General features: G+C 47.2%; 1 protein-coding gene across 3 annotated transcripts in view; it reads left to right on the top strand.

Annotated features, from left to right (window-relative positions):
* The window catches only part of Tm9sf4 (transmembrane 9 superfamily member 4), a 47,297-nt gene that overhangs the window by 20,524 nt on the left and 5,601 nt on the right, over positions 1-21,172 (top strand). For 2 of the 3 annotated variants that reach the window (XM_021639697.2, XM_021639698.2), the window contains exons 3-16: positions 911-1,010; positions 5,566-5,734; positions 5,830-5,959; positions 7,227-7,350; positions 8,818-8,936; positions 9,033-9,144; positions 9,941-10,011; positions 12,754-12,886; positions 13,642-13,723; positions 13,821-13,896; positions 15,706-15,789; positions 18,038-18,213; positions 18,992-19,055; positions 20,594-20,713. In XM_021639697.2, the coding sequence (XP_021495372.1) occupies positions 911-1,010; positions 5,566-5,734; positions 5,830-5,959; positions 7,227-7,350; positions 8,818-8,936; positions 9,033-9,144; positions 9,941-10,011; positions 12,754-12,886; positions 13,642-13,723; positions 13,821-13,896; positions 15,706-15,789; positions 18,038-18,213; positions 18,992-19,055; positions 20,594-20,713 (1,560 nt within the window). Of the gene's footprint in view, positions 1-910; positions 1,011-5,565; positions 5,735-5,829; positions 5,960-7,226; positions 7,351-8,817; positions 8,937-9,032; positions 9,145-9,940; positions 10,012-12,753; positions 12,887-13,641; positions 13,724-13,820; positions 13,897-15,705; positions 15,790-18,037; positions 18,214-18,991; positions 19,056-20,593; positions 20,714-21,172 lie in introns of those variants that run through there. The other variant, XM_060383058.1, reaches the window with a different exon arrangement.

The raw sequence follows: 21,172 nt of genomic DNA, 5'->3' as shown, positions 1-21,172 counted from the left end.
CCTCTATGCTCATTTAGCAGACATTAAATGAACATCTACTGTGCTATGCTCCAAGTGGGAAAAACTGATAAGAACTAGAAAATACCATGGGTGGTGGCTTACACTGAGAAGCTAAGGATTGTGAAATCAAGGGCAGCCTGAGCTTCGAAATATGACACTGTTTCAAAGAAGAAGGAAAATAAAGAAATTGAAACTTGGTATACAATAACCATACTTACTTACTACTTATTTTCAAGACAAGTTTCTCTGTGTAACCCTTGCTATTCTGGAACTTGCTCTATATACCAGGCTGCCTCAAACTCACAGAGATACACCTGCCTCTGCCTCCTGACTGTTGGGACTAAAGGAGTATGTCACTACCGCCTGGCCAATAAGTACATTTTTGTGTGACATGCTCTGAAGGAAGCTGAGGGAGTTGAAATGGAATGGTGGGAAGTTTATTTACATACAGTGGTTAGGAAAGGGCTCATGGGCAAGGAGGATTTTAGCCAAGGCCTATAAAGGAGGATCCTTCAGATGAGCGCAGAGAAGAGAAATGGCAAGGTGAAAGCCTGTGGCAGAAGAGCTATAGGCTCAGAGAACTGAAGCGAAAGTGCTACCATGATTGCAAGTAAGACCTCTTTGTCCCTAAAGCTTCCTTTGGAAGACCACTCACATTGCATTATCTTGACGGGTAGCCACATGTTGAAGATTCAGTGAATATTGGATCTCACTGTGGGTTTAAACTACTTCTACAGCAGAATCCTAAGTTGTGAGCAGTATAGGATTTCTGTGCTGTAGTCCTGGCTCCTGCAGTGAACTTGCCTATTGGGTGATAGTGCTAAGTGTGTGGAAGATGGAAGTGCCAAGGGGAACTCTTGGACAGCCTTGTTCCTGGCGGGTTGAGGAATAACAGTTTCTCTTCCTGCAGGCTGTGAAGCTCACCAGCTCTAGAACCCAGCTTCCTTACGGATACTACTCATTGCCCTTCTGCCAGCCCAGAAAGGTAACCTACAAGGCAGAGAATCTGGGTAAGCTCTTGTGCTGTATCAGCCTCTTTCACAAGGGAACCTGGCATGGTTTTCAGAGTAGGGGTGGCCGTGGTCCTTACCTAACGCTTGCTGCATGCTAGACACTTCTGTACAGAGTTTATGTGCATGTTAGCTCATTGACTCATTATGGCCCTGCAGGTAGTGATTTTGTGTGGATATGTGTGTATTTTGTAGATTGACTTGCCTTTGATTATATTGATGGTAGTAGCTAACCTGGGTTTAAGTTTCCAGAGCTAGAGCAGTCAGCTTCTGACCACAGCAGCTCTACGTTGCTTTCTAGCTATCCCTTTCTTTTCTGCTGGCTTCTGTTGCTTGCTCTGATCCTGCCTGCTTTTGGTGTAGGCCAGAGGATGACATCAGGTTGTCTTATGGGTTGTTCTCCATAATATTTATTGAGACATGGTCTCTTGCTTGAACCTAAAGTTCACAGATTTGACTAGTCTAGCTATCCAGGTTGCTCTGGGGATACCCCATCTCTGTGTCCCAGTGCTGGGATCAGACAGGCCACCACGTCCACCCAGTATTTACATGGATGCTGAGACACTAAATTCAAGATTACTTGCGTGGCAAGCACTTTACCCATTGTGCCATCTTCCCAGATCATTGCTCTGCCTTTAATACAGGGTTGATGTAAATATAGTACTTGTATATGAAATTCCCCCCAAATAAAAGAAATGTAAAAAAGGAAAGAAAAGGCCAGGCATGGTGGCACACACCTTTAATCCTAGCATGAGGCAGAGGCAAGCGGATCTCTTGAGTTTGAGGCCAGCCTGGTCTACAGAGCGAGTTCCAGGACTTCCAGGGCTATACAGAGAGACCCTGCCTCAAAAAACCAGAAAAGAGTTATTACCTCTGCTTTGACATTTTTGCTAGGCTGAGTAAGACTCACTCAGAAAGTGTGTGAAGCACCCTGCATAATGTCTGGCACAAGCTGTCTATAATTAGTGGCCATGATTCTAGGTTAAATCTCCAGTTGGAGGTACTGCTTCAGGGCAGTTACTCATGCTTCCTCTCTGCCTGTCTCTGCATTACATCTGGAGAAGAAAGCAGACACACTCCTGGGACCTCAGGGGCCTCAGCAGATGTTTTTCTTATGTCTCAGGAAGGGTTTGGGTTGTTGTTGTTGTTGTTGCCGCCATTGTTTAAAGGTCTGGGGGTGGGTGTGTGCGCATGCTTGTGCATGCTCGTGTGCGCGTGCAAGAGAGAGTGCATGTGCAAGTGAATACGCTTGGAGGCCAGAAGAGATACTTGAGCTGGCGTTATGGGCATTTTGTGTCGTAGCTGGCTTGTTACAAGGGTGCTGAGATGTGAAGTCCAAGTCTCATGATTGGGTAGTAAGTGCTGTTTTCTACAGAGCCATCTCTTCAGCCCCTCTGTGTGGTTTTTTGAGCCACGATCTCTTCCTTGCAACCTGGCCTGGAATCTGCCATGTTATTCATTGCCCAGACTGTCCTGATCCTCTTGCTTCAGCTTCCTGAATGCTGGGATCTGAATTCCAACCTTCATGATTGTGCAACAGTTGTTAACCTCTGAGACATACCAGGAAGCTGCTGGGGATCAAACCGAGGGCCTTGGGTTTGCTGGGCAAGTGCTCTACACTGAACTCCACCCGAGCCTTTGAGAATAGGTTCTCTTTTAAAAAGTAGCATGTATTAGTCACATCATTGCTTCTGGCTCATTTTTAAAAGGAGGTGACACAGGCCTGCTGTCCTGATTACTTAGGCTTAGCAGGAGGACAGCTTGAGCTTAGGTGTTTAAAGCCAACCTGGGTGCATAGTGAGACCCTGTTTCAAAAAAAGGGATTAGTGACAGCACTCCAGAGGCAGAGACAGGTGGATCTCTAGGAGTCAGCCAAGGAGACATAATGAAACTCTGTCTCAAAATCTCAGAAGAGACAGAGAGATATTCAGAAATGAGCCGTGCTAGACCAAGATATCTTTTTTGCTTTGTTTTGTTTTGTTCTTCCAAGACAGGGTTTCTCTGTGTATCCCTGCCGTGGAATGCACTCTGTAGACCAGGCTGGCCTCAAACTCACAGAGATCGCCTGCCTCTGCCTCCTGACTGCTGGGATTAAAGCCATGTGCTCCCACCATCCGGCTGGTATCTTTTTTCTTAATTCAGTTTAATTTCTAGATTTCAGAAGAGTTACAGCCTTACTTGGTTTGTGACCTCCTGTCTTTGAGTCAGCTCCTTATTGACTGCAAAGAAATGAACAGTAAGACATGGTGCAAGGAAAGAGCTTACCCCAGAGATCATAGCAAGCTACCCTCGCTCTAGTTCTAGTTGTCTATAAAATGCTACTTTGGCCATGGGCTGCGCAGATGTCCTGTTGATGCCCTCACTCTCCATTCACCGTGGATCCCAGACTTGCAGGCTCATATACACTGTAGGCATCTGATATCAGCTGAGCAATAGAGGCCTTTACCTTCTTCACTCTCTTCCTTTTCCTCTCCTGGATAGCCTCTCCCATGCTCACCTACCAGGGTTGCTACCTTGCATGGCTACATGCTGTCTCTAATTGGTAGAGTTTGTGGCTCTGCCACTTTGCACTTACCTCTGTAAGTAAGTAATGCAACAAGTCATAGCGTCCAACTACCTGACCCTTCCTATTGACCACTCACAGAACTTGGTCATGGAAACCTGAGCATCTTTTCAGCAACCACCACTCTTTCCTCATCCCTAGTGTCCGGTGAGCAGCTGATTCACACAGTTTCACCACCTTCACTGGTCTTGAGTCTGTGTGCTGTGATGATGGCGTCCTCATAGATTCTCTTCCTGTGTTTGTCCTCACTTCATGACTGGTGCCATCACTGCAGCCAGCTTCCTACATCCTTCGAAGAACAGCCAGAGTGATCGTTCCATAGCTGTAGGCGGTAATGTCTTCCCCATCCCTGCTGGAACCCCTCAAGAACTTCTTTGCTTTCTGGACAAAGATCAGAAACGTGTGTTGGTCCACCCTAAAGCCAGCCCCAACCCATCTCTTACCCATCTCCCCAACTCACCCAAGCACTCTGCTTTGCCAGCACACGGGTAATCTCAAAGTTGCCACCCCCAAGCAGCCTTTGCTGACCCTGTCATCCTGGAGCTTGTCACGGCCCTGTTTCCCCTGTGTACAGAAACAGCTCTGTATAGTGAACAGAATATTCTGACTCCTGGGTGCTTACTATTGCACCCTGCCTGACATTTATGAGCTTAGTCCTGGGACATCACTTTACTGAGCTTTAATATCCTCCTCCAGAAAATGAGATAGCAGTTGTGTTCTCCCTACAGATAGACTGAGAACTGAGGGGTTAATCCACTCCCAGGCACAGAGTAGGCAGGCAACAGAGGACACCATTTGCATCATTGGCATCACCTCTGTAGCCAGGCTAGCCTCCTACCAAAACCTTTCCTATCTCTGTGCAGCTCTTCTGTGTCAGTGACATTACTTTGCAGTATGTATGTGTAGGTCTGACTCCCCTACTGTCAGGGAGCTCTCTAAGCCAAAACGTAATGTACTGGCATCCTGTGCCTGTTTCCCCCGAGTAACCTGATGCCAAATGTTATACTCACAGGCACTGAGCAGCTGGGAAGCATCAACTAAGCCCAACTGTGTTTTCACTCTGAGCTGCTCATTAGTTCGACAGTAATGATATGAAACTGGGACAGGCTGAAGGAGACACACCGTGACAACAGGCAGGACTACCACCTCCACATGTACTTGGCCTAACATATGCCAGTGGATCTACTTGATACGCTCAAAACGCCTTATCTACTCACTCACTCATTCATTCACCAATATGTACTGGGAACTGGCTATGTGCCAGGCCTGAAGCTACAGCGTTGAATAGGCATATTTGTGGAACTTATAACCCTAAGTTCTAGTGTGAAAACAGACTGATTAAGTAATCAGCAAAGTGAAAAATGTCCTGTGCAACTGCTCTTGTGGGGATAGCTCTAGGGAAGTCTCAGTGAGCTAGTAGTGCTTGACACAGCACTAAATGAGGGGTTTTAACCAGGCGAAGAGATGGAGATTAGTTTAGACAGGCAGAGGCTGCTTGGGGGTGGCGACTTTGAGATTACCTGTGTGGTGGCATAACCCAGTGCTTGGGAGTGACCTGCGTGAGTTGGAGAGATGGGTAAGAGATGGGTTAGGGCTGGCCTTAGGGTGGACCACACACCACATGATCTTTGTCCAGAAAACAAAGACACTCATGAGGGGTTCCAACAGAGACGGGAAGACATTACCTGCAGTTCCAGGCCGGGAAGGGTTATCCAAAGGGAGAAGGTAGCCAGGCTTGAAGCCAAGAGCATGGGATTGGGATGACATGCAAGGCATGGGAGCCACCCAGGCTCTAGAGGCATGGGAGGGTGTAGGACATCTACCAGCAATAGACACAAAGTAGGAAGGGTGCTGAGGTGGAGCCCGACTGCTAGTGGCACTGTTGACATCCTTGGAGCTCCATTTTTGTCCACCCGTCTGCAGCCCCATGACTGCTGACCTCAGCCATCACAGGGCTGAAGCTCTGAGCTCCATCTGTCTCTCTTACGGCAGGAGAGGTGCTGAGAGGGGACCGGATTGTCAACACCCCTTTCCAGGTTCTCATGAACAGTGAGAAGAAGTGTGAAGTTCTGTGCAGCCAGTCCAACAAGCCAATGACCCTGTCAGCGGAGCAGAGCCGGCTGGTGGCCGAGCGCATCACAGAAGAGTACTACGTCCACCTGTAAGTTTCTGCTGCTCCCAGCTTGCCAGCCTAGCTCAGGGAGGGCCTGGTGGGAGTGTGGTTCCAAGAGACTGAGTGAGGCCTTGGGTTTCTAGCATTGCTGACAACCTGCCTGTGGCCACCCGGCTAGAGCTGTACAGCAACCGTGACAGTGATGACAAGAAGAAGGAAAAAGATGTGCAGTTTGAACATGGCTACCGACTTGGCTTCACAGATGTCAATAAGGTAGAGTATCTGGTATGGCTGGAGGGCTGGGTGGGCACCTCACAAGTTACAGACACTTGGGGTCACAAGGAATGGGAATATACTCAGCTCTTGGCTAGCAGCACAGGAAAAAATGGGGTTAGCAGGCTGGTGAGATAGCACAGCACATAAAGGGGCTCCTTCCCAAGCCTGTTGAGTTCAATTCCCAGTACCCAGGAGGTGGAAGGAGAGAGCTGACTCCCACAGCTTGTCCTCTGACCACTACATGTGCTGTGACATGTACCCACACACATAAATAAAATACTTTAAAAAAAAAAATGGAGGTCAGGGCACATTTCTGCCAAAGCCATTATGGTAGATAGCCTGTGAAAATTCTGTGGCTTTCGGCTGGCTCCAGCACACGCTACAAGGAGATCAAGGTATAGTCACTACAATGTTAGATTCTATTTCTATAAGATTAAAAGGAACCTGGAACTTCTAAAGTGTGTAGGAGAGAAAACCACATGATGATCAAGAACACGCCCTAGGCTTCCTGGCTGAATCCTGCCTCTACCATTTGCGGTGATCTGAGTGGCCTTGGTCCAGTGTTTGAGTATCTGTAAACAGAGTAATGATACTCACCTGTGTGGTTTTGAAAATCACTCTGTGTGGCCACTTCACAACACAACTCGTAGGAGTAAGCTAGTAATGACATAGGCTATAACTGTGTTCTCTTCATCTCATTTTCTCAGGGCAAAGGCTGACATCCCTTTGTGGCATAGTCCCTGTCCTCAGCGGCCTTTGGAGAGAATTGGTCGTGTAAGGCCCTGAGTCTTGACTCCCAGTTGCCTTCCACTAGCCAGGGAGCTGTTGTGCATTTGGGGTATCATAGAGGGAAGAGACTTAGAAAAGAGCTAAGCTGAAAGGAGTAGAGGAAGGAAAGCATCCCAGTTGTCATGATGCTATGACAGAGATGCAAGGTAAAGACTTCTTGTGGAAAGCCCAGGTGAACAAGGCAACAACAAAATATGTTTGAAAATGCCACAATGAAACCATTATTTTGTATGCTGTCTTAATAAAAAATAAAGACAGTGACAGCCAGGCCAAGGAAACATGGGTTTTATCTGATAAGCCTCAGGAAGCCATAGTGGGAATCTGAGCAAGAGTGCAATATGAACAGAGCGCTGTGTTCAGAAGGCTGATACAGGCGGGCATCCTGGACAGAGGAAGGATCCAGTGCTTGCGGTCCCTAAGCAACTTTGTGGCTAGGGCTGCTGTCTATTTCGGATTCTCCGTTGCTCTGTTTTAGGTCTACCTGCACAATCACCTCTCCTTCATCCTCTATTACCACCGGGAAGACATGGAAGAGGATCAGGAGCACACATACCGTGTCGTGCGCTTCGAGGTGATTCCCCAGAGCATCAGGCTGGAGGGTGAGTGGGGAGGTGTCACCAGAGGGCAGGGCTGGATGGGCCTGGGCTTCCACACATAGCTTCCTCTCATGTTCTCACCTCTTTACTAGCTGGCAGGCCAGATATGGCACATGGGTTCATCCCAAGAAGGCCACTGTACCCAGCAGAGCAGGTTGGGAATGAGGGAGACTTGTACCAGCTGTCTGGTGGGCTGGGTTCCTCCCAAAATCTCTAAGAGATTAGAGATAGTTCGAGATGAGGAGCCAGAGGCTCAAGAGGGTGGCGACTTGACTAAGACCAAGTAGCAGAGTGACGTTTTGTTGAGCCTCTTTCCAAGAACCAGCCAGCCTGGAGAAGAACGCGGGATCAAAGTGTAGGCAAAGCCATTGGGAAGCGGTTTCAGGTTACTTTGTCTCCATCTGTGTCAGTGATGGGCCAGGCTAAAATTGCCCAGAGTCAACAGTAGGCCAGGAATTTAAGACCTAGCCCAGTCTTGATGGGCCACAATAGGATTTCTTAAACTCAAAAAAGTCTGCTGCCTTCTACCTCTGGAGTGCTGGAATAAAGGCATGCATACTACACCCTGTCTTTTTGTTTTCTTCTTAAGACAGGGTCTCATCTTGTAGCCCAAACTGGCCTTAAACCCATGGATCCTCTTGCCTCTGTGTTTCTTTTCATATGCTAGGTATCAAAACTAGGGCCTCACATATTCTAGGCAAGTGCTCTACACCCAGCTCCGTCTCCAGCCTTCCTTTGGGATCACAGGCATGGATCACTACTCTAAGCCTTTTGTCCACAGTGGAGGTTTTCTGGCTTTTTGAAAAAATTATGGAACATGAATTTCTACATGCAGAACTCGTAAAGCATGAAACCTGGACTGTAGGCACCATCCTGCCTCTCCTGTGAATGTCACAAGCATAGCTCAGTATTTGCAGATGATTTTTAGCCACTCTCAGTGGCTCTTCAAGATTGTGCTCTGTTCTTTTCTTGCCAGCATGGTGTCTGGCCCATGGTTGGTGTTTATTGTATGTTAGTTGGCTAGATGAAATGATTAATGTCAGTGAACAAATGAGTGAATGAAAGGGGAAGGCATAGGAATGGTTGGATTACTAAAGTAGTAAAGATGACTGAGTGAGTAAACAAGCGGAAAGAGCCACTTCTGTGCATGTTGAGTGGTCCTGATTGAATGGTAAAAGAGTCAGTGGACATTTGGATTGAGTATAGAAAGCCAACTGCTTTTTGGATGGATGGAGTTAGAGTAATATCCTTCTCTCTCTCCCTCCGCATGTACATAGCTTTTTACTCCTGAAGGCTCTTGGGAAAGCCAGGTCTCCAGGGAGTGTACCTTTAAAAGCCACAGTTACTTATTGTGTTCCCAACTCCCACTCAACCCTGAAGGTGGGGTGACCTTGACCCTTGCAGAGCAGCCCTGCCTGGGGAAGTAGCACCAGTCACTGTGAGAGCAGACTGGGTCTCTGTCTCTCACAGACCTCAAAACAGACGGGAAGAGTTCATGTACCCTACCCGAGAGTGCCAGCTCCTCACCCCAAGAAATTGACCCCACTAAGGAGAATCAGCTGTACTTCACCTACTCTGTGCACTGGGAGGTGAGACAAATGCCTGCTCTGGCCAGGGGAGGAGGGTTTGCTCTGGGCTGGGATTCTCCGTCCAGCAGGAGGCCTGACTCTGCTTCCTCCTGACAGGAAAGTGACATCAAATGGGCCTCTCGATGGGACACTTACCTGACCATGAGTGATGTGCAGATCCACTGGTTCTCTATCATCAACTCTGTCGTGGTGGTCTTCTTCCTGTCAGGTAAGAGCTCTGAGAACTGAAGGCAGAGGCAAGGGTCTGAGGCATCATGTTACTTAAGGGGAGTTTCTGTGGTGTTGTTAGGGCCAAGTGTGCTCAGAAGCAGTTCCCGTGGCCCTGTGCTAGGCCTCATGTATACTGAAATGAACAAGAACTGGTCTCTGCTCTGGTGAGCTTGCTAGAGAAGAACAGATGTGTAGCATGCACAGTCACTGATTCATTCAACCTTCAGAAGCACAGTTCTGCCATGGAAACTGTGGAAAGCTTGGCAGGACGCTAGGTGGAGAGACAGCTTGACAGAGGTAGAATGAGGCAAAGGTAGCAGCAACTCCTGCTTTTTCGCTGCCTCCCCAAACACCAGTCCACAGAAAGGAACTAAGCCTACAATCATAAAGTGAGCTCGGGGTCATGAACCACCACTCTGCTCCCTAGAGCAGAGGGGGGGATAGGACAAGTCAAGCAGAGTGATGGGGGTGTCTCCTGAAGTGTTGAGGGACACTAAGAGATAAGGGTACTCCAGGTGACATTTGATGCATGGGTGGAAGTCAGTCAGTGAGGGCGTTTCCAGTAATGGGATTGGCATGGGACTCTCCTCCCTGCCACAGAAAGCAACATCTCAAGGCAATCTCTCCCATCCCAGCAGCTTCCTTCTCTTCTCTGCAAACCCCTCCTCAGCTGGAGTAGAGCTCTGCTTGTGTAGGAAGGGTTTGGGTGGCCTCATGACTAGCCCCGTTGAAAAGGGCACGAGGCTAGACAGCTCTGTTAGCAGTACTCACCCTTCCGACTCTGTCCTCGGCAGGCATCCTCAGCATGATCATTATCCGGACCCTGCGGAAGGACATCGCCAACTACAACAAGGAGGATGACATTGTACGAGGTCTTGGCTGGGGCGGGGTGGACTGGAGGGAGGACAAGCTAACAGTAGGGCTCCCCAACTGCCAGGCCTGTGTGCATGTGCATGCACACAAGTGTGAGAGCTCACATAGTAAATGTCAAAGGCATGGAAAAGGAAAAAAAGTCACAGAAAGAAAACTTGGTTAATTTTTCATTTAAAAAATGTTAAATAGAGCTTTTGAGCTGTGGTATCAGGGTAAGGGTGCTTGCCACCCAGCCTTCCAGCATGATCCCTGGGACCCACATGGTGGAAGTAGAGAGCTGACTCACATACACTCTTCTCTGACATCCACTGCAACTGAGAGTTTTCCTTCTGTGCCCCAGATTCCAAAATAACAACTCTCAGACTTTATTATTTATGAATAAATGCCTAGGCCATAAGCCTTGACTCATTCCCCAACTAGATCATAGCTTATATTTCCCATTTATTCTATTCTGTGTGTGCCATATGGCTAGCTACGTCTCCTCATTTTCATGCATCCATCTTCCTCAGAGTCCAGGGTGAATCTCCTGCCTCTGACTTTATCCCAGAGTTCGTCTGTCTCTGCTGGAATTCCCACCTCCTATTTCCTGCCTCAGCTAATGGGCCATCAGCTTTTCATTGACAGGTGATGCTCCCATACAGCACAGGAGATCCTCTCTACACTCCACTCACACGTTACTATGCGCACACACCCACACATGCACATGATTAAGTAAACAAGTGTAATCTTAAAAAAATAATTTAAAACTAGAGCTAGGCATAATATTATACCCCTGTGATCCTAGCACTCTGGGCTGAGGCAGGAGAATCTCTAATTTGAGATGACTTGGCTCCATAGCAAGACCCAGTATCAGAGACAGCAAGGCCCAGCATGGTCATTCATATTCCTGGGAGGCAGAGGCAGGTGGAGCTGTATGAGTTCAAAGTCAGCCTGATACACATAGTGAATTCTTGGTCAACCAGGATCCAAAACAAAAAGACAAAAAAAAATCACCATTACCACCAACAACCAAAACCACAAAGAACTTAAAAATCCTAAATTTCTTACATAACATAAATATTTCTTGCATATTTACAGACAAGAAACTACACATAGCCAATAATTACATGATGTTTTGATATTTGTTTGGATGTTATCATTATCATTATTATGGTGTGTGAGAACATGCCTGGTGTGAATTTATATACATATATATTTCAGGAATAGGCTCCCCAAAATTCAGATTCAAACTCACAAGAAAGTGGTCTTGGAGCAGGGTGGTGGTGGTAGCACACACCTTTAATCCCAGCACCTGGGAGGCAGAGGCAGTTGGATCTCAGAGGCCAGCCTGGTCTGTCTACAAAGTAAGTTCCAGAACAGCCAAGGCTACACAAAGAAACCCTGTCTCTAAAAAAAAAAAAAAACAAACAACAACAAACAAACAAGGGGGGGTGGAGGAGAGGAAGAAAAAGAATTGAAAAGAAAAAAAAAGTGAACTTGGGACAGATAAATAGCACGGGTTTTTTTTGTTTTTTTTTTTTTTGAGACAGGGTCTCACTGTGTTACCTGGGCTCTTTCAAACTGGAGATCCTTCTGCCTCTGCCTCCGAATACTGGACAACAGGTATACACACCATATGAGATGTCTTTCTTACCTTTTTATTTCAGAAATACTAATTGTGGGCTTAGGAGATGGCTTAGTGGGTAAAGTGCTTGATTTGCCTCACAGACATGAGGGCCTGAGTTTGGATCCCCAGTTCTCATGTAAAGCTAGGGGTGGCAGCATGCATATAGAACCCCAGTGCTGAAGGGGCAGTTATGGATGGGTCCCTGGGCTTCAGAGAGAGACCTTGTTTCAAAAAAATAAGGTGGAAAGCAGTCAAGGAAGACACCCAGTGTTGATCTCTGGCCTCCACCTGTAGATGATACACAAGAACATACATATCCAAACAAAATAGTGCTGTTCGAAGGGCCAGCATGAAAGCCATCGTGGTGAGCTTTAACCCCAGCACGCAGGAGGCAGGCAGACCTCTGTGTGCTCCAGGCCAGCCTGATCTACTGGTTCCATACAAAGTGAGACCCTGTCTCAAAAAAACAAAAGAAAAAAATATTAACATGGGGAAATGTTCAAAAATCATACATCACTTTAAAATACCAAGGTACACAGCGTGACCCTCTATTTTTTAAACCATCATTCATGTGTATAAATGAATAAGCATAGATACAAGACTAAAGAAAACAACTATCTTTTTCTGTTAGCGTATAAGCATTTCTTAAGTATATAGGTCATTTTACTTTTTAGAACTTTATACCATATAGAAAAGTATGTGTCTGGGTGAACATGTGTTCGGAAGCAGTCTCTTGTGTTGCCCAGGCTAACCTTGAACTCTTGAGTGCTAAGTCTACAGGCATATACTTGGCCTTTTCTGTGTCTTAAAATTTTTTTATATACTAAATATTTTTTAAAATTCATTTGAATCTCATGACATATAACCACCCAAGGACTATTCAGTTAACATTTAGTGTGCTAGTGTTTCCATTATTTCCCATTCTCTACTTTTGTGGAATTAGGGAGGGTTTTTTTTGTTGTTTTTTTTTTCCTGCAGCTCCAGGCACCCGTTCTCAGCCTTCGTTCCCCATGTACTGTTGCTCTGAGAAGCCTGTGGCAGGATGGTGCTGGCTTGATGGGGCCTGCAGGGGCTGCAGGAGCCTCCCTGTCCTCACAAGCCTACCTTGCTCTCTGCCCTTTGCTGCAGGAAGACACCATGGAGGAGTCCGGGTGGAAGCTTGTGCACGGGGATGTCTTCAGGCCTCCTCAGTACCCCATGATCCTCAGCTCTCTGCTGGGCTCAGGCATCCAGCTCTTCTGCATGATCCTCATCGTCATCTGTGAGTGGGCCACGTGGCCTGGGGTGGGGCTCAGAGGAACATGGCCTGAGCCGAGGCACAGCCACCTCTCTGCCTGATTTCCCACAAGCAGGCCAAGCAACACCCAGCCCTGGCAGTAGTAATTGTCCTAGCTGTTTTCAGCTCTGTTCACATGGGAGCCATAATGAGTACTTGGCCAGGGAAGCACACATCACTACCCTGAGCCTAACTTCTTTCTGAGATCAGAGTAAGCAGCTGGTCCAGACTCACTACTAGGGCCAGGGCTGACTCAGGTCTCTTCCTCTTTCCCCTCTTTTATTCCTTCAAGGCTGGATCTTATATATAGCCCAAGCTAAGATGAACTCTCGTGTTTTTTACCTGTCTGACCACATAGAGTGGGACTTTTTTCATTAACATAGGAAAAAAACTCACTCACATATAGTAATTACAGACAGGTCTGCCTAAATTTATTGCTCATGCTCAGCCTCTCAGCTTTATGACTGGGTAACCACCTAGCCTTGTTGGGCTTCAGTTTCCTTGTCTAAGAAATGGAGAGACTAACTTCCGTCTTCAGAGTCAGGTTACATTCCAAGGCCCAGCAGCTGCTCCTCTCCCAAGCCCCAACTACACCCAGGCTTCTCCTGTAGAGAACTGCGCTATTACAAAGGCCAAGAAAGAAGGGGAGCTCTTCTAGCTCCATTTGTCCAGCAGCCTGTGAGGAGCTTCAGGCCCCACAGACACTCTGATCCTGCCCTGCCCTCTGCTTCTCTCTGTAGTTGTGGCCATGCTTGGGATGCTGTCGCCCTCCAGCCGGGGAGCCCTCATGACCACTGCCTGCTTCCTCTTCATGTTCATGGGGTAGGTGTCTGTGAGAGTGTTCCCAGGGGCTGCCACAAGCCTGCTTCACACCACTTACAGGACTCCTTGTTATGGATTCTGCCTTTTCCTACAACAGGGTATTCGGTGGATTTTCTGCTGGCCGTCTCTACCGAACTCTAAAAGGTCATCGGTGGAAGAAAGGAGCCTTTTGTGTAAGTTGCTGCCGCCTCCTCCTCCTCCTCCTCCTTCTCCTCCTCCTCCTCCTCCTCTTCCTCCTCTTCTTCCTCCTCTTCTTCCTCCTCCCCCTTTTCCTCCTCCTCTTCTTCCTCCTCTTCTTCCTCCTCCCCCTTTTCCTCCTCCTCTTCCTCCTCCTTTTCCTCTCCTCTTTTCCTTCTCCTCCTCTTCCTCTCTTCTTCTCCTCTTCTTTTCTTTCTCCTTCTCCTACTCCTCTTCATCCACCTCCTCCTCTCCTCTCCTCTTCTCTTCCTCCTCCTCCTCCTGGCATTGGGTGGGGCCTGAACACTTCTTATACCACTCAGAAGCATAGGCAGGCCCCAGTGGAGACGTTGAGGCTAGAGACTAAACAGCATGATGAGTGGAGCAGGGGGCTAGGGCCCACAGTCTACAGTTCTAGTCTGTCTTAGATTTCTAAAAGGATTTCAGTGCATTGAACTTGGGCGATGTTAGCTTGTATTGTGTAGTGGCTAACGCAAAAGAATAGTGGATTCAGAATGATCAGCAGTATCACAGGAGAACACCGTGCCCAACAGACGAGAGAGAATCGCCTGCCAGGGGAAAAGGCCAGGCTTGTGTAACAGCAAGCCAATGTGCCAATCACTAGAGTGAAGAGACATTGTGGAGGTGAACAAGTCCATAGAAATGGGGCGGTGCAGGGCTGGGGTTCTCTCAGGAATGTTTTTCCTCTTTCTGTGCCGGGTATTAAATGTAGTACCCAGACTAACTTTCAGCCAGAAGGGAAAATGAGAAATTCTCTGCTATACTTTGGTTTGGTTTGGTGTTTTGGTTTTTTGAGACAGGGTTTCTCTGTGTAGTTTTGGCTGTCCTGGACTCACTTTGTAGACCAGCCTGGCCCTGAACTCACAGAGATCCCCCTACCTCTGCCTCCTGAGTACTGGGACTACAGGCATGTGCTACCACGCCCAGCCTACTTGGCTTCTCTTGATGGATAATCATGAACAGCCCACTGAGCTGCTTTCCATCTGTGGAAAATTGGGATAGTTGCATCCACTTTGCAGCATATAGCCCCTGGTATACCCTCACCATGAGGTGTCAGTGACCTACAGGAAGGCCCAGGGGCAAGAACCTGCAGGAGTTGTGACTAGCTGTTGGCTAGTGAGCCAAAGAAGAAATTAATACAGAGTTTGAGTGCTAGGTTGGGCTTTAGTCATTGTGCTTAATGACCTACCTGGATGCCTGGATCCCCAGTCTACGTAGAAGAATGAGATTCATGTGTAAACCTGAGGCTTTGGCTCTGTGTGCCTGGCTTCTAGCCCAAGTATTGCAGGAGACCAAGAGTAGGCTTTGGAGTTAGATTCCAAACTCTGCTCCATCCTAGATAAACTGTAGAGTAGAGGGTACCCTCATGTTTAAAGTAGGGTCTCTTCTAACCCTGCATGTAGTGAATGAGGGTCAGGTGATATGATACACTGTGTCCCAGTGAGGTTGCATGTCAGTTGGTAATGTCCTGACATGAGTGTGCATCTAACACACCACATTTAGTGTGGTTGCTACTAAATGCCTTTAACTGTCGCCCATCGCCAATTCGAAAGATCCTAAGTAGAACCTCTCTAAGTACCTTTCTAGAACCTTTGTAAAGAAAAAGTTTCAGGGCTCTATAAAGAGTTTTATAGAATAGAAGGCCTGCTTTATGTGGGGTCAGAAAAGCAACCGTGCTTGAGCTGAAACCCAAAGGACCAGAGGAGTTGAAGCCTCTATGAACTCCCCAAGAAACAAGTAGGAGCCCTAGATGCAGCTCCCTAACCTGTCCCTCTTGCTCCCAGACGGCGACACTGTACCCTGGTGTGGTTTTTGGCATCTGTTTTGTGTTGAATTGCTTCATCTGGGGAAAGCACTCTTCAGGAGCGGTAAGTGCTTTCCCAGTCCAGCCCCTCTCTGGCAAGGAGAGCTGCTGGTGCTTAGTCCTACTCCCTAAGGTCACTTCCTGTTGTTCCCTTCCCTTTTCTGAGTCCCCAAAGTTCTGTTCCCAGCTGCGAGGGTTGAGGGTTGGCTGGGGTTTCCCCAGCATTGTCCATCTATCTCTGCCCTGGCCTTTCTGCAGGCTTGGAAACAGCTGGCAACAGCTCATTTCTCTAAAGGGAGGTTTCCATACTCCAGGGGCCAGTTGGGGGATTCCCCGTGCCTCAAGCAAAGTGAGAGCTGACTGGTGTGAGTGGATAAGGTCAGAGGGCTCACCTTCTCAGCGTCCACCATACCACCAGAGTGGAGCTCCCATTAGCCACAGCTTCTGAGGACTCTGAATGGATGTGGCTGTGCTGAGGGAGTGTGGAAGTGTGGGCCGTTGGTCAGTTCTCAGCGCTGCAGGAGAAGCGGGGCAGGTGTTTGCTGGGGCTCCTACTCCTGCTTGTAGGTGTCTGGATGTAGGCTGCTTCTTCCCAGCAGCGTAGGAAACCCTTAGTATTCAAAGTAGACTCTCTAGAAAGCACAGACAGTAGGAAATGAAGCATACACTCCAGCAGAGCCATCAGAGAGAAACGCTGCAGATGTCTTTGATATGTGCTCTTTTGGTCTTTTTCCTTTAGCAGAGATGTTTAAAATGAGAGAGAATATATGATTTAAACATTATAACAAATGATATTTATTGTAATAAATACTGTCTAAACATTTAACATCCCTCTTTTATTAGTTTTAGGTAGCATACAAAGTAGTACATTCCATTATGGCATTTTACACATGTGTGCCGCTGTTCTTTGTTCCCATTCCCCGCGCTCACTGCCCTTCTTCTTGTCCTCTTCCCCCCTCTGGCTGGTCCCCTTCCTTCCTCTACTAACTCCCAACTTCTGCTTTCTTATCACATGTATTACATTTCCCTATTTCCCCCTCCTTGAATCTCTTTTTTTTCCTTCTAATGATTTTCTTTCTAGTTTCTTGAGTTACACATACACATACACACATATATATACACACACAAAATTTTTACATCTAGGTTCTCTATATAAGAGAAAGCACACAGTATTTGTCTTTTGGGTCTGGCTTATTTTAATATAATGGTTTCTGTTTCCATCCATTTCCTGCAAATTGTTGCTATTTCATTTTCTTTATCTTCTGAACAGTTCCACTTCCTGGCTGTTGTGACTAGTGCAGCAATAAAGTTGGAGGAACAAATTATCTCTGTAGTGTGTTGACTTAGAAGTCTTTGCACATATACCCAAGTAGTGTAGCTGAGCTACATGGTAGTTCTATTTTTGCTTCTTGCTGATTTCTGTAGTGGCTGCACAGGTTTACATTCCCACCTTAACATATGTTAACACACTTCTTTTTGCTTAAGTCTTATAGAAAATGACTATACAGAAGACGATGAGGAAGATGAAAAAAATCAGTTCTAACCCATTCCAAGGAAGTATTGTTAACTTTTTGTTGTAGGCCTTTTCAGACACATACACATGCAAACATTGACTCTGGGGCTTAGGTTGTAGTTCACTTAGCAGAGTGCCTGCCTAGCATGTGTGAGACCCTGAGGTCTATCCCCAGCACTTCATGAACTCATTGTGGTAGTGCATGCCTTGTAATCCCAGCACCCAGGAGGTGAAGGCAGGAGGATCAGAAGTTCAAGGTCATCCTTGGCTACATAATGGGTTCAAGGGCAACCTAGGATACATGAGGGCCTGTCTAAAAATTAATTTTATTAAAATGGAGTCCTTTTTATAACTCCAGGCCAATGCCCTGCTTTTCCTACTTGGAAGAATATTGTGGTGTTTTATTTTAACCAAACTCAAGCAGTTTTGCCTTTTCCCTTTTTCTCTTCACTCAGCAGACCTCATGTTGTGTCTTTTCCTTCTGGCCCCTTCACAGCTCCTTGGGGTTCTCAATTCCCACTTCCTCCCTGGATGCTGAGGTTCCATCTTCACTGGAAGCTCACATGGCCCCCATCTGTACCCTGCTCTTCCCACAGGAAATTCTTGGCCTCAAGAGATTCAGGCCAGGAGCCCTGGGGCAGAAAAGTCTTCCGGCCCTTTCCCACCACAGTGGCCCTGCTGCACAAGTGGCTTCTCCTTCCCGGAGCCCAGAGCTGCCCCCTCCCACCACTACCCTACATGCATGGCTTCTGTTCTAGGTATTAGGGCCTATGGGGGCCTCATAGCACTGTGTCCACAGGTACCATTTCCCACCATGGTGGCTTTGCTGTGTATGTGGTTCGGGATCTCCTTGCCCCTCGTCTACTTGGGCTACTACTTCGGCTTTCGCAAGCAGCCATATGACAACCCTGTGCGCACAAACCAGATTCCCCGGCAGATTCCTGAACAACGGTGGTACATGAACCGATTTGTGGGGTGAGTCTTGACAGAGGCGAGCAGGGGTCTTCCAGTGTAGGTAAGGCTAGCGCTCCCCTAAGCCATCTTCGTAGGAGAACATGAAGAGGCTACCTTCCCAGAAGAGTGCTGAGACCACCCTGCACCAGCAGCAAGTGCACTACCAGATGGCTTGCAAGCTCAGCTTCATGTTACAGTGAAGACAAGACTTGGTGTCTCTCTAGAAACTAGGTCAGGAAAGCAGAGGGCTGCAAGGAGGCAGAGGTTAAACCTTTACTTAAGCAAGAACTGTTGCTCAGTGTAGAAGACTTACTTACCTAAGATGCACACTACCCTAGGTTCAGTCTCCAGTATCCCAAACCCGGAAGCCACATGAAATAATTGAATTTAAGAAAAGAAAAAAAGCTGGGCAGTGGTGGTGCACGTCTTTAATCCCAGCACTGGGGCGGTAGAGACAGGTGGGTCTCTGAGTTCAAGGCCAGCCAGGTCTACAGAGCAAGTTCCTGGACTACCCGGAGAAACCCTGTCTCAAAAAAGCAAACAAAACAAAACAAAAAACCACCAGTTGAACCTGGGGCAAGTCAGTCACCATTCTACCTGAGTTCCCTTCTATGAATGAAGAGAGTTTGAGCCACCCTGCTCCTTTGCTCCTTATCTTCTATACATAAGTTATAGTGGCATCAGAACATGGCAGAGCTCAGAACTCGCACCATGGAGACCTCTGTGTACCGACACTCGGGAGAGCATGGCTTCCCAGGGTTGGCGTCTCAGCACCATTAACAGTCCTTCTTCGCTGCAGCATCCTCATGGCTGGGATCCTGCCCTTCGGTGCCATGTTCATTGAGCTGTTCTTCATCTTCAGTGTGAGTACCGCTGACTCCACCTCTCCACATGCAGCCTTGCCACATGAGCCTGGTCTCTTGCCCCCACTTAGGCCCTCTGCTTCTTGCTGTCTATGAAATTGCAGGAGTCCCCTTCTTAAGCCCAGTAAAAGTCCTGACTGTCAGGACAGTTGAGAGGTAATGGAGACGTGCTGTGCACGCATGGCTCATTCGTGGAAGGGCTCAGTGCATGGCAGCCTTCTTCTGGCCTCTGAGCACCAGGCACACATGCGGTACAGACATGCATGCAGGCAAAACATCCATCTATACAAAATAATCTTTAAACTGTTGTTTTTTTGTTTGTTTGTTTTTAAGAAAGCCAAGGGGCTGGAGAGATGGCTCAGTGGTTAAGAGCATTGTCTGCTCTTCCAAAGGACCCGCGTTCAATTCCCAGCACTCACATGCAGCTTACAACTGTCTGTAATGCCTATTCCAGGGGATCTTACACCTTCATAATAATGCACATAAAATAAAGTTAAATAAGAAGTCAAGGACCAGGTGCAGTGGCACATGCCTTTAATCCCAGCCCCAGTACTTGGGAGGCAAAGGTAGACAGCACCTTAAGGCCAGCCTGGTCTACACAGAGAAATCCTCTCTTGAAAACAGGAAAAAAAAAAAAAAAAAAAGAAGCCAAGTTTAGGAGTACTTGGCCAGCACAGAACAAACTCAAAAGAGTATTTTGCTTTGCTTGGACTTTTTTTTTTTTTTTTTTGGTTTTTTAATTTTGATTTTCTTTAGTGGTTGTATGTGGGGTTTTTGTTTTTATTTGTTTGTTTGTTTTTGGTGTTTGGAGACTGGTTTTTTCTGTGTATCCTTGGCCGTCGTGGACTCAAGGCCTTGAACTCACAGAGATCCACCTGCCTCTGCCTCCCCAAATGCTGGGATTACAGGTGTGTGCCAATATGCCCAGCTGTTTTTGTTGTTTTGGTTATTGTTGATGTTTTTGTCTTTTTAAAAAGAGAGCCAAGAAGAACATAAAATTAGGTGGGTTGGGAAATAGGGAAAGCATAAAAATACATTGTATGACTTTTTTCAATAAAAAAGTTTTTTTGTTTCTAAAAGGTCAAGGGGTGGGGTGCTCTGCAGAGATGGCTCTGTGGTTAAGAACACTGGCTGTTCTTTAAGAGGCGCTGAGTTCAATTCCCAACACCCACATGACAGCTCACTACTGTCTATAACTATAGTCCCATGGGATCCAGTGCCTTCCTGTGTACAAATGTGCATGCAGACCAAACACCTAGATAGATAGAGAGATAGATATAAATAGATCTTTAAAATAATAATAATAATTAAAAAAAAAAGTCAGGGTTATGCAGGCCTATGTGTAGCAATGAACTTAAAGGGTGCAGCATGCACCTGGCATGAGGTAAGCTGCTGTACAATCCTGATGGAGTGGGAGTAAGCTTACATGCTGTCAGGTGTAGTCTGGAGTCCACCTGGGCCACAAGCCCTCCCTGAGAGGGGCCTGGTGGAAATGGCTGCTGAGCAGCAGGCAGCTGAAGCGGTCTCTGTGCCCACAGGCAATCTGGGAGAACCAGTTCTATTACCTCTTCGGTTTCCTGTTTCTCGTTTTCATCATCCTGGTGGTGTCCTGTTCTCAAATCAGCATCGTCATGGTATACTTCCAGCTGTGTGCAGAGGTGAGGCGAGTGGGGCTGTGCAGAGAGGGTGGATATCCCACGTCGGGTGCTGCTTCAGGCTGTCTTGTTCCCCTGCCTAAGCCATTTTCCACTCTGCACTGGAGTTCATGATGCCCACCTCACAGCAAGGCCGTGATTTTTTGGCACCAGCGCCACTCCATAGCTAACTCTTCAATTGGCAGGTGCAAGTGCAGTCTGCCTGCCTCCGCTGTGGGAGTAAGTAGCCCCTACAGAGTGGGTAGGCCAGTGCAGAACCACTACCAGCCTGGGCTAAAATACAAGTCTTCCACTAGTGTGAGGTCACTACAGTGCTGACTGACTGACTGACCCTCACCCAGGGGAAGCATTTGCTCAAGCAAACTTACTTGTTACTCATTTTTTTGTTGATCTCAAAAGTTAAGATATGATTTATAGGCAATAAAATTTACCCATTTTAATCTGTAGTTTTTAGAAATGAAT

The sequence above is a fragment of the Meriones unguiculatus genome, chromosome 4 (genome assembly GCF_030254825.1).
Source record: "Meriones unguiculatus strain TT.TT164.6M chromosome 4, Bangor_MerUng_6.1, whole genome shotgun sequence".
Classification (NCBI taxonomy): domain Eukaryota; kingdom Metazoa; phylum Chordata; class Mammalia; order Rodentia; family Muridae; genus Meriones; species Meriones unguiculatus.
The sequence above is the reverse complement of the archived record's forward strand: the minus strand, read 5'-3'. Positions and strand labels throughout refer to the sequence as shown.